The sequence below is a fragment of the Podarcis pityusensis genome (genome assembly GCF_964106645.2).
Source record: "Podarcis pityusensis genome assembly, chromosome: 13".
Lineage (NCBI taxonomy): Eukaryota > Metazoa > Chordata > Lepidosauria > Squamata > Lacertidae > Podarcis > Podarcis pityusensis.
The window spans coordinates 53,339,884-53,352,579 of NC_138038.1; the positions used below are offsets into that span (position 1 = coordinate 53,339,884).

General features: G+C 49.8%; 1 protein-coding gene across 6 annotated transcripts in view; it reads left to right on the forward strand.

The window, feature by feature from the left end:
- The window catches only part of LOC308462208 (phosphatidylinositol 4,5-bisphosphate 3-kinase catalytic subunit alpha isoform-like), a 38,976-nt gene that overhangs the window by 14,854 nt on the left and 11,426 nt on the right, over positions 1-12,696 (forward strand). For 5 of the 6 annotated variants that reach the window (XM_080979665.1, XM_080979662.1, XM_080979664.1 and 2 more), the window contains 10 exons: positions 182-287; positions 1,311-1,463; positions 3,089-3,223; positions 4,241-4,365; positions 5,317-5,398; positions 6,166-6,330; positions 7,371-7,474; positions 8,748-8,919; positions 12,080-12,186; positions 12,356-12,477. In XM_080979665.1, the coding sequence (XP_080835791.1) occupies positions 182-287; positions 1,311-1,463; positions 3,089-3,223; positions 4,241-4,365; positions 5,317-5,398; positions 6,166-6,330; positions 7,371-7,474; positions 8,748-8,919; positions 12,080-12,186; positions 12,356-12,477 (1,271 nt within the window). The remainder of the gene's footprint in view (positions 1-181; positions 288-1,310; positions 1,464-3,088; positions 3,224-4,240; positions 4,366-5,316; positions 5,399-6,165; positions 6,331-7,370; positions 7,475-8,747; positions 8,920-12,079; positions 12,187-12,355; positions 12,478-12,696) is intronic. The other variant, XM_080979666.1, reaches the window with a different exon arrangement.

Consider the following 12,696-nt stretch of genomic DNA (forward strand, 5'->3'; position numbering starts at 1 on the left):
GATTTGACCTGGGACCCCTTTTTGCATGCAAAGCTTAAACTGCCCTTCTCTGGTGGGGGAAGGAGAAAAGTATGGGGACGACGGGATCCGGCGCCATGAAGAGGGTGGTGGGGGTGAGTTTCCTCTGGAGCCCCCCCCCCCCCCGTACTGACACCCCACTCCCCCTCTTCCTCACTGCCAGGTGGAATGAGTGGCTGTCATACGACATCTATCTCACCGACTTGCCCCGGGCTGCCCGACTCTGTGTTTCCATCTGCTCAGTGAAAGGCCGGAAAGGGGCCAAGGAGGTGAGCCGGGATTTGGGATTTCCCTGTGGTTTAATTCAAGGGTCAGCTGAGCCCTGTAGGAAGCTGGTTCGTCCTGAGTCAGAGCATTAGTCCATTCAGCTCAATATTAAATATAACAATGACAGGCAGTGGCTCTCCAGGGTTTCAGACATTCGTCTCTCAGCCCTGCCTGGGATTGAACCTGGGACCCTGTGAACCAGGTGCTCTCCCACTGAGCTGTGGCCCTGCCTTAATCCTTGAATGTGTAAAAGGGTGGTGAAGAAGAGAGCACAGCCGAGGATGTGCACAAGCCCTAGGCCGTGGGTAGGCAAACTAAGGCCTGGGGGCTGGATCCGGCCCAATCGCCTTCTCAATCCGGTCCGTGGACGGTCTGGGAATCAGCGTGTTTTTACATGAGTAGAATGTGTCCTTTTATTTAAAATGCATCTCTGGGTTATTTGTGGGGCCTGCCTGGTGGTTTTACATTAGAATGTGTGATTTTATTTAAAATGCATCTCTGGGTTATTTGTGGGGCATAGGAATTTGTTCATTTCCCCCCCAAAAGTATAGTCTGGCCCCCACAAGGTCTGAGGGACAGTGGACCGCCCCCCTGCTGAAAATGTTTGCTGATTCCTGCGGGCCTAGGCCTTCCTCCACGCTGCAGCTACAGGTTAGGGGTCAGGCAGTTTCAGGAGCCCCAGCACCTATTTTCTTTTGGGGAAATTAAGTTCACCTGCAAACCAAGACACCTGGATTGTCTGTGATGGGGAATCTTGGGAGGGGCGAGGTCTTCAACTGGCTGGTTGGGACACATGACAGAGTTCCGGCCCGATTCAAGGCGGGTCGCAGCAGCAGCCCTCCTGCCGTGCAAATAAATGTTTTTAAAAAGAAAGAAGTGGTTCTCCAAATACATGTTTGGGTTAAAGGTGGGTCCCCTGTCTAAAAAAGACTGCTGTTTGAGAGTCCGCTAGCTTAAGGGACGGAGGCACTCCTTCTGCGCCCTGACTCAGCCCCCCATGGTCTCTCTGCCCCCTTGCCTAACAGGAGCACTGCCCCCTGGCCTGGGGCAACGTCAACCTCTTTGATTACAAAGACACGCTGGTGGCTGGGAAAATGGCTCTGAACCTTTGGCCCGTTCCCCATGGCTTGGAGGATTTGCTGAACCCCATTGGAGTGGGGGGCTCCAACCCCAATAAAGTGAGTCTGCTAGTCTACTTTACAATACCGTTGTTGTTGTTGTTGTTGTTGTTGTTTTGTTATTGCATTGCTTTTTGTCCAAGTTAGGTTTTATTACTGTTTGTAGCCAGGGGCCATTACAATATGGACATAAAAACACATATGTGCAAAACACACACCACCAATCCAATTAGAGTACAAATAAGCTGGATTTAAAATGCTCCATTGGGTTAAAAGCTTCCCTTAACATGTAGCCCTGATCTGAGTGAGAAAGGCCTCTCTTTATCTTTTTTGCAGCTAGTGCAAATAAAGCGGCCTTTAACTAATGCCTGTTTCTGCATCAGCCTGCAGCCACCTTATCTTAAAACCATCTGGTTGGCCTTCCAAGAAAGTCTGAAAAGGGAGAATAAAGGCTTGTCCCGCTCTTTCCAGGCACAAGTCCACGCTTAAAAGCTTTGTGTCTGATCGTTTTTGGGTTTCTTTTGCCCTTTCAAAAACCCACTCTTTAGCGCTCAATCGGAACAATAGTCGATTTGTGTTTTCCATGGATCATCGTTGGCTCCGATTAAGCTTTAAAGGGTGGGTTTTCTCAGGGAAAGCTCTGGGGCGGAAAATAGGTGCTCAGACAAGGAGCTTTAAAGCACAGACCATGCCTGGAAAGAGCAGAGGAAGTGTGGATAAGCTCTAAACAGAACCCTTGGTGGATTTATAAATAATTATATAAGATATAGTGCTCTACATCTTCAATTTGTTCTCCATAAGAGTACATAAGTACACAGAAACATTCCTTTACTAGCTTCTTATAAAACCTGCTTTGGGCCCCTCCACGCATCCTTTTTATTCTGCATTCATAACGACTTGTGCTCATCATGGTGTCAGGGTAAGGTAAAGGGACCCCTGAGCATTAGGTCCAGTCGTGGCTGACTCTGGGGTTGCAGCGCTCATCTCGCTTTACTGGCCGAGGGAGCCGGCGTCCAGCTTCCGGGTCATGTGGCCAGCATGACTAAGCCGCTTCTGGCGAACCAGAGCAGCGCACGGAAACGCCATTTACCTTCCCGCCGGAATGGTACCTATTTATCTACTTGCACTTTGACGTGCTTTTGAGCTGCTAGGTTGGCAGGAGCAGGGACCGAGCAACGGGAGCTCACCCCGTCGCTGGGATTCGAACCGCCGACCTTCTGATCGGCAAGTCCTGGGCTCTGTGGTTTAACCCACAGCGTCACCCGCGTCCCAGTTATACACAAACTTGCTTTCAATACCATTTGCTCCCGCAAAAGGTTTCCGAATTAATAAACTCCTTTGTTGCCAATTGGCACAGGTGCCCCCCGCAACTTCCTGCTAAAATCCTGCAGCTTTTCATCCTGGAAACATTAAAGAGGACCCTGTACTTGCCCTACATTTGTAAGATTCAGGATAAAAGAAGGCCTTCACACAGCGCATAGTTAAAATTATGGAGGCACAGGAGGCAGCAATGGCCACCAATTTGGATGGCCTTAAAGGAGGCTTTTGGTTTTCCCTTTGGGGCATCTGCGTGGTCACTGAGAGAACAGGCTGCTGGGCTAGAAGGGCCATGGATCTGATCCAGCAGGCTATTATTAGGTTCTTACACACCTGCGATCTCATCACCTTTGCTTTCCCCTCTGTAGGAGACCCCGTGCCTTGAGCTGGAATTCACTTGGTACAGCCACACCGTCAAATTTGCTGATGCCACCGAGATAGAGGAGCACGCCAACTGGGCCATGTCCCGGGAGCTTGGGCTCAACTACTGTATGGTGGGACTGGTAAGAGATCCAACTCCATCGTAGGACTGTGGGGGGGGGGGGGGAGAAATGGCTCTCGTGGGCAGAAAGAAAGGGGCGTCTGACTTACTCGGATAGGTCTCCCTGTTCCATGGCACTCACTTTCCTAGGCTTGGGGGTGAGAAGACAAGGCAATGCCACAGGACACTTTAGCCTTCCCCAATTGAGTGCCGTCTGAATGTTGTTGGACTACAACTCCCATCAGCCACAGTCTAGGGCTGATGGGAGTTGTAGTCCTCAGCATCCAGAACAGTGGGCAGTAGTGCCCCTTGGGGGGGGGCGTTACTTAGGCACTAGGAGGCACGTGGGCAGCAGGAGGGCGCTGGAGGTGGAAATGACTACAGGGTCTGAAAAGCTGGTATCGCCGGATCAAGCTCATCCATTTTGCTGAATTAATTAAGCTACATCTTTTTAACTGGATTTTGAATAAATGTGCAATTCATTGTTACTGTTTTGAATTTTACGGTGTCATTATCTCCCTTAGGAGGTTGTGCAAACCGCAATACTGAATAGTGCCTTTTGTGTAGGGTAGAGGGCAAGGGGGATGAGCTTTTATAGGGCCAAGGCTAGTTTGGAAACCCCTGGTCTGGAGGGCACCAGGTTGGGGAAGGCTGGGAAACACATTAAGGCTTCTCCTTCTTCTTGTCAGATTAAAAAAAAAGACAATGCTTCAAGAGAAAACGAGAGAGAAAAGTTCCCTCGTTTCCATAGTGAAACCTTTCCTAGTCAAGAGAGTAGATCTATATATATTTAGCTGAAGTGCCTGGCAGGGAAACCAAATGTAGGACACATGGATACAAGGCCTCGGTTTTGCAACTCAGTTTGTTAACTTGCCAGGGATTGTTCCACTGTATAGGAAGCATCTCTGAGGCTACACATCTCTGATCTGGGAGGGACTGGCCGGCCAAGTGATAGAGAGAGGGAGGGATGGGAAGGAGCCAAACTGGGGGTTCTGAACCAGGGTGATAACCTTCTGCTTCTGTTGCCTCCTTTGTCCAGAGCAACCGCCTGGCCCGGGACAGCTCCCTAGATGAGAGTGAGCTGGAGCAGCTGAGAAGCATCTGCAACCGAGACCCCCTTTCGGAGATCACGGAGCAAGAGAAGGACTTCCTGTGGCGACACCGGTGGGTGGGTGGGCGCCGGGGATCCTGGGTGATCTCTGTAGCGGGAGAGGGCCTCCTGCCAGATTTCTCCACCTCCCTGCTAGATGAGATTTGCACATTCAAAGGGAGGGGTGACTTATTTGTTTAAACAAAGAATAAATGACACTGGACCATCTTAAGGCGATGGGTGTCCTCCTCTGATGAAGAGAGCACAGCAGAGGTTATATTTTCTGATAATCCTCCGGAAAAACAATCTCTCAAAGGACCTGTTGATGGCATTTTACCATTGCACTGTGGAGAGTGTATTAACTTATGGTCTCTGTGTGTGGTTTGGGAGCTGCATGGCCAGGGAAAAAACAACGCTGTCCAGGGTTGTAAAGACTGCAGAGAGAATAATTGGGTGCACTCTTCCCACCTTAGATCAAATCCACGCTGTCAGGTGCCAAAAGAAAGCGGCAGAGATAGCGCAGGATATTACGCACCCCGGAAATGATCTCTTTCAGCTTCTGCCTTCTGGAAGTACAGGGTTATAAAGACCAGGATTAGCCGCCTGAGAAACAGTTTCTACGCAAATGCAATTCTGGTTCTAAACGCAGCATAAGGAGTCTCTATAGTATATTGTATTTTAAAATGGGGTTTCAGAGTTTTTAGGGGTTTTTGAATGTTTTATGTAGATTTTCAGTTTCATTGTTCTGTATGGGACAAGGACAATAAAGATATTGTATATCGTAAAGGCAGGCCTGCATTAAGACTGCACCTGTTAGCAGAATTAGTTCCAGTGGGTTAGTGCAGCAGATGTGATATGGGGCAGGACTCCTGGGTTTGTGAGCGGTGAGAACAGGAGGTCTGGGTCCTGTCTATCCCTCAGGGGTTCTTTAGCTGTGATTCCTCTACTGCAGGGGGGTTCGACTAAATGATCCTTTAGCCCCCCTTCTGACTCTACAGCCCTATGATTCTTTTTTCCCCTTCCAGGCACTACTGTGTCAACATCCCGGAGACCCTCCCTAAATTACTGCTGTCTGTCAAGTGGAATTCGCGGGACGAGGTGGCTCAGGTGAGACTAAGAGCTTTCTTGGCTGTCTCGTCAGAGACACGGGCCACCTTCCCCCTCAAAGCTCCTGGCTGGGATTGGATAATAATAATAATAATAATAGTAATAATAATAATTTTTTACCGTATTTTTCACTCTATAACACGCAACAGACCATAACACGCACGTAGTTTTTAGAGGAGGAAAACAAGAAAAAAAATATTCTAAACGAAATAGTGGATATATGATTTTTGTGGTTCATGCTGTGGCCACAGACATGTGATCTGACAGTGAGTTTGGAGTAGCCCAATGCAAAAATCCTGAGGATCCATGTGGATCCATGCTTTGTAACCACGGAGGAGGGAAGGAAGGGGAACCATGGATCCTCTGCTCACGACTGCAGATCCCCCCCGCCACCCGCAGGCATTCGCTCCATAACATGCACAGACATTTCCCCTTACTTTCTAGGAGGAAAAAAGTGAGTGTTAGGGTGCAAAAAATACAGTATGCCCCGCCCATCTGGCAGGGTTTCCCCAGCCACTCTGGGCGGCTTCCAACAAAACACTAAAATACAATAACCTATTAAGCATTAAAAGCTTCCCTAAACAGGACTGCCTTCAGATGTCTTCTAAAAGTTTGGTAGTTATTTTTCTCTTTGACATCTGGTGGGAGGGCATTCCACATGGCAGGTGCCACCACCGAGAAGGCCCTCTGCCTGGTTCCCTGTGATGATTTCCTGCAAATCATTTCCCTTGTAATTCCCAACCTGCCTCTTCCTTCTCCCTCCGCAGATGTACTGCCTCCTCCGGGAATGGCCGCTGATTAAACCTGAGCTCTCCATGGAACTCCTCGATTGCAATTTCCCAGATCCGGTGGTGAGGGAGTTTGCTCTGAAATGCCTTGTGAAGGGCCTCACGGACGACAAGCTTTCCCAGTATCTCATCCAGCTGGTGCAGGTAACCACCTCTGGTGTTATTGACTGTTATGTACTAAGTTGAATAGGATCCGAAAGGCAGCAGTCTGATTGGTCCTAGAACAATAGGATTCAGAATGCAGCAGTCTGATTGGTCCTAGAACAATAGGGTTCAGAATGCAACAGTCTGATTGGTCCTAGAACAATAGGATTCAGAATGCAGCAGTCTGATTGGCCCTAGAACAATAGGATTCAGAATGCAGCAGTCTGATTGGCCCTAGAACAATAGGATTCAGAATGCAGCAGTCTGATTGGTCCTAGAACAATAGGATTCAGAATGCAGCAGTCTGATTGGTCCTAGAACAATAGGATTCAGAATGCAGCAGTCTGATTGGCCCTAGAACAATAGGATTCAGAATGCAGCAGTCTGATTGGTCCTAGAACAATAGGATTCAGAATGCAGCAGTCTGATTGGTCCTAGAACAATAGGATTCAGAATGCAGCAGTCTGATTGGTCCGCAGGAGCCACCCAATCCAGCTCCAGGTAGAAGTGAATCCACAACCAGATTGGCCTACAGGTGAATCCCGGAATTAGCCAATCACGTGGGGCCCATTGTGTAAATAATGTATATAAAGCAGATATTCTGGGGGAACTTCTATTCCTCCTCACCACTATGAGCTGAATAAAGAGCATGAAATCCACTCTCGACTCTGAGTATATTTCATTGACCGTGGTTGGCTTTTTAAAATTATTATTCTATTCCTCGTAAGTTCGCCTTGAATGCATGCTAAACAGAAAGAGGGATATGAGTTGATAAACTCAATTAGACTTTGCCTAACTTGTGCCCTCTAGGCACTTTGGACCGCAATTCCCACCAGCCCTAGCTAGCATGGCCGTGCAGAGATACAACAATGGGGATTTCTGCCTCTTGTGCGCTTTTTGTCCTGGCAGGACCAGCACGGCGACAGGGCAAGCTGCACTCCTTTCGTGGCTCTTTATCTTTTGCATGGCACGACACCCACAAGCTAGAAATAAGCACACACACCCCCCCCATTTGACACCTTTGACTCTCCCCCTTGAAGGTTCTCAAGTACGAGCAATACCTGGACAACCCCTTGGCTCGCTTCCTGACCATGAAAGCCCTGACCAACCAGCGGATTGGGCATTTTTACTTCTGGCATCTCAAGTAAGTGCCGGGATGAGAGATGTGGAACTGATGGGTGTGGTGGGGTTAATAGAAGCGGAGCTGAGAAGGAAGTTTGCAAGTGTTTGGGTTGGGACTTGGGGCAGGACCTTTGTTTACGCTGCGTATACACCATGCATTTAAAGCATCAAAACAATACAAAACAAGACATTTCATCGCAGCTCCCACTTGTGTGCTGTCACCATTATCGTCACCATCGCCAGCTCATTTGCACGCATGCTGCTTTTCCGTGTTAGAGCCCTGCTCAAAGCAGCTCACAGCTACGTGCAGAATAAACGTTAGCAACATTTCGAGATGCTGTGTTAATGGTTTCAAAGCAGAATGCAGTTTAAACAAGAATCATAGAATCATAGAGTTGGAATAGACCAAAAGGGCCATCGAGTCCAACCCCCTGCCAAGCAGGAAACAGTCGCACTAATATCAATCAATAGGGCAAAGAAACATTGAAGCAATGCCTACCAATAAAATAAAAAAATTAAATTGCAGCAGCAACAATATCCAAGGCAGGTGGAGACACTTGTCCTTGATGGTTTCAGCAGACTCCCCAGTAGCAATGTGCTGTAGGAGGGTACTGTAGTTCCACTGAGCTACTATCCCACCCCAGTCCTAGAAACATATAATAATAATTAATAATAATAATAATAATAATAATATAATATATTTATACCCTGCCCATCTGGCTGGGTTTCCCCAGCCACTCTGGGCGGCTTCCAACGGAATATTAAAATACAATAACCTATTAAACATTAAAAGCTTCCCTAAACAGGGCTGCCTTCAGATGTCTTCTAAAAGTAGTTGTTTTTCTCTTTGACATCTGATGGGAGGGCGTTCCACAGAGCGGGCGCCACCACCGAGAAGGCCCTCTGCCTGGTTCCCTGTAACTTGGTTTCTCGCAGGGAGGGAACTGCCAGAAGGCCCTCGGAGCTGGACCTCAGTGTCCGGACAGAACGATGGGGGTGGAGATGCTCCTTCAGGTCTACTGGGCCTTTGAGGCCGTTTAGGGCTTTAAAGGTCAGCACCGACATTTTGAATTGTGCTCGGAAACGTACATAGAATTGTATGGTTGTCCAACCCCCTGCAATGCAGGAACCACAACTAAATATTCCATGGCTGATGGCCATCCAAAGAAGGAGAGCCTTGCAAGGGAGTCCCGTTTCAGTGCGACGGTCCCAGGAATCAAGCTGTTGTGGGTCTTTCAGAATGGGCTGGGTTGCGGGTAATGGGCTCTGAGTCGGAACTTTGTTGCCTCCCGCAGGTCAGAGATGCACAGCAAGCCCGTCTCTCAGCGCTTTGGGCTGATGCTGGAGGCCTTTTGCCGGGGCTGCGGGATGTACCTCAAGCACCTGAACAGGCAGGTGGAGGCCATGGAGAAACTCATCAACCTCACCGACATCCTCAAGCAAGAGAAGAAAGACGAGACGCAGAAGGTACCTGCCTTGGACCCCCAAGTTCCCCTCCAAGCCGCGCTGCTGCTCATTGCCTCCGCAACGATAAGGGCCAAATAGAGCCCAACACACACACTCATTCAGAGGGGTTAAGTCCAGGGCTTGCGTTCTAAGGCAGAAGGTGGAGGAGGGTGCGTGCAATGAAATCTACAAACCTCACGCCCCACTTTTGGCCAAATAACCCTGCTCCACCTGCCTGTAGCCTTCTAAAAACTACCTTAAGAGGCTGTCACAAAAGCCACGGAGGGCGTCCTAAAAGCCCTCTCTGCTTCCCTGCTGTAACTCAAGCCCTGGACTAGACTGCTCTCCTCTGTTCTGAGCATAGCTGTCAACGTTTCCCTTTTTTAAAGGGAAATTCCCTTGTTCCGAATAGGATTCCTTGCAAGAAAAGGGAAAAGTTGACAGCTATGATCCTGAGTAGGCAAACCAAGGAGAAAACCCCAGGACTCAAAAGAAACCAGGAAATCTTAAACCGCAACAATATTTGTGGCACCTTGAAAGTTTTAACATATTTCATTACAGCCATAAATTTTTGGGGCTTCGTCCATGAAAGGTTATGCTGTAATACAGCTGTAATAATACACTGATGTTGGAAGATTCAGGGCAGAGCAAAGAAAAGGCCTTCCTGCAGCGCGTAAGTTAAACTATGGAGATTGCAGGACAGGAGAATTGCTTGTGTGCTCAGGTCCTGATAATAATAATAATAATAATAATAATAATAATAATAATTTATACCCCGCCCTCCCTGGCCAAAACCGGGCTCAGAGTGGCTAACATCAAGTATATAACACATTAACATAAAATCAGGCAATTAATTAAAATACATCCTAAAATCAGAATAAAATCCAATCAGATGGCAACCCACAGATTAGGGTTGGGAACCTTAAATGCTTAAATGTAGAGCTAAGTCTTCCCTTTTCACTTGCTACACGCAATCCTCCCTAATGGGCGCAGGCTAGAAAAGGGCGGGGGGTGACGGTTGTACCACAGCAGGCCCAATAGGAACCACATAAACACAGCTGTCTTCCTGCCACCATCCTGGGTTTCTGCTGGAGCAGAACTGTGGACATCAACAAAACATAAACACATAATACACCGTATTTTTCGCTCCATAAGACGCACCTAGTTTTTATTTAAAGAAAATATTCTTTAAAGGGAGCGCTGAGCAGAGCATGTATGCATCCCAGGCTCTGCTCAGCGCTCCCTTTCATGAGCCGCGTGGAGCGTGGAGTGTGTGTGCGGCGCTTGCGGGCTTTTCCCCGAGGAGGGAGAAGGGCAGCCCATCACTGACGGGCTGCCCTTCTCCCTCCTTGGGGAAAAGCCCCCAAGCACCGCACACACGTTCTGCGCGGCTCGTGAAAGGGAGCGCGGCTCTTGGGGGCTTTTGCAGGAGGTGGGGGAAGGGACAGCCATGCGCTCTGTCCCTTCCCCCACCTCCCGCAAGAGCCGCGTGCTCTTTAAAGGGAGCGCAGCTCTTGGGGGCAGCGATCCCTCTTGCTGTCCTGGCTTATGGGATAGCCGCACGCAGCCTCTCCCGGGCAGCGGGATGAAGGCTCCCCCAAGAGCCGCGCTCCCTTTAAAGAGCGCATGGAGCGTGTGTGCGGCTCTTGGGGGCTTTCCCCGAGGAGGGCGAAGGGCAGCCCTTCTCCTCCTCGGGGAAAAGCCCCCAAGAGCCACACACACGCTCCATGCGGCTCTTTAAAGGGAGCGCTGAGCAGAGCCTCCTGCCTGCATTCGCTCCATAAGACGCACATACATTTCCCCTTACTTTTTAGGAGGGGAAAAGTGTGTCTTATAGAGCAAAAAATACGGTACTATTGCTGTAGAAAAGTGCCCATACCTATTGTGGGTTTCCCATTGGGGCATCTGGGTGGCCACTGTGAGAAACAGGATGCTGGACTAGATGGGCCATAGACCTCATCCAGCAGGGCTGTTTTCATGTTCTTAAGTCTTCAAGGTGCCGCAAGACCCGTTTTTGCTGCAGCAGATTAACCCAGCTCCCCGTTTATAATAATAATAATAATAATTTATTATTTGTACCCCGCCCATCTGGCTGGGTTTCCCCAGCCACTCTGGGCGGCTTCCATAGAAACAAAAAATACAGTAAAATATCACAGATTAAAAGCTTCCCTGAACAGGGCTGCCTTAAGATGTCTTCTAAATGTCAGGTAGTTATTTATCGCTTTGACATCTGATGGGAGGGCGTTCCACAGGGCGGGCGCCACTACCGAGAAGGCCCTCTGCCTGGTTCCCTGTAGCTTTGCTTCTCGCAATGAGGGAACCGCCAGAAGGCCCTCGGCGCTGGACCTCAGCGTCCGGGCAGAACGATGGGGGTGGAGACGCTCCTTCAGGTATACTGGGCCGAGGCCGTTTAGGGCTTTAAAGGTCAACACCAACACTTTGAATTGTGCTCGGAAACGTACTGGGAGCCAATGTAGGTCTTTCAGGACCGGTGTTATGTGGTCTCGGCGGCCGCCCCCAGTCACCAGTCTAGCTGCCACATTCTGGAGTAATTGTAGTTTCCGGGTCACCTTCAAAGGTAGCCCCACGTAGAGCGCATTGCAGTAGTCCAAGCGGGAGATAACTAGAGCATGCACCACTCTGGCGAGACAGTCCGCGGGCAGGTAGGGTCTCAGCCTGCGTACCAGGTGGAGTTGGTAGACAGCTGCCCTGGATACAGAATTGACCTGCGCCTCCATGGACAGCTGTGAGTCCAAAATGACTCCCAGGTTGCGCACCTGGTCCTTCAGGGGCACAGTTACCCTATTCAGGACCAGGGAGTCCTCCACACCAGCCCGCCCCCTGTCCCCCAGAAACAATACTTCTGTCTTGTCAGGATTCAACTTCAATCCATTAGCCGCCATCCATCCTCCAACCGCCTCCAGGCACTCACACAGGACCTTCACCGCCTTCACTGGTTCTGATTTGAAAGAGAGGTAGAGCTTAAGAAAGCTTGGCTGTGGTTAATTTTCCAAACAGAAGAGGTTCTGGGGCTCAGGCCTGCGTGGAAGCAGACCCACTTCCCGTTGTGTGTGAGTGGCTGGGCTTAACTGCAGCTGTGTATGGAGACGCTTTGCAGAAGCTCAGGGGCTCTTTCTCTTCCTCTCTCTGTCCCCACTCTCCTCCTCGCCCTCCTCCCAAGATGCAGATGAAGTTCCTGGTGGAGCAGATGAGGAGGCCAGATTACATGGAGGCGCTTCAGGGCTTCATCTGTCCCCTCAACCCTGTGCACCAGCTGGGCAACCTCCGGTGAGACCAAGGGGAAGGTTTTGGCCATTTAAAGCAGCGGGGGTTGGGAAAGAGGGGGCAGGAAAGGGACCCGGACTCCTGGGTCCCCCGGAAGAGGGCTGGTGGCAGGGGGACAGCTCAAAGCAGCCTCCGAGCACACAGCTGTGACCAGATGTTCCCTCTGCTCCAGGTTGGACGAGTGCCGGATCATGTCTTCAGCCAAGCGCCCCTTGTGGCTCAACTGGGAGAATCCCGACATCATGTCCGAGCTGCTCTTCACGAACCACGAGATCATTTTTAAAAATGGAGATGGTGAGTGGGAAGGGAGCTCAGGGATGGATGAGGGGGAGAGAGAAGAGCCGGGAGCATTGCTTGCAGCAGAGGGGCGGGGAACCCTTTTCATCCCAAGGGCCACACCCCCCTTTTGGCAACCTCCCGAGGGCCACATGCAAATTGTGGGTGGAGCCAGAGGCAAACGTGGGTGGAGCAATGAATGTAAACTTTACCTTCGTACCATAGACTAGTTTCTAC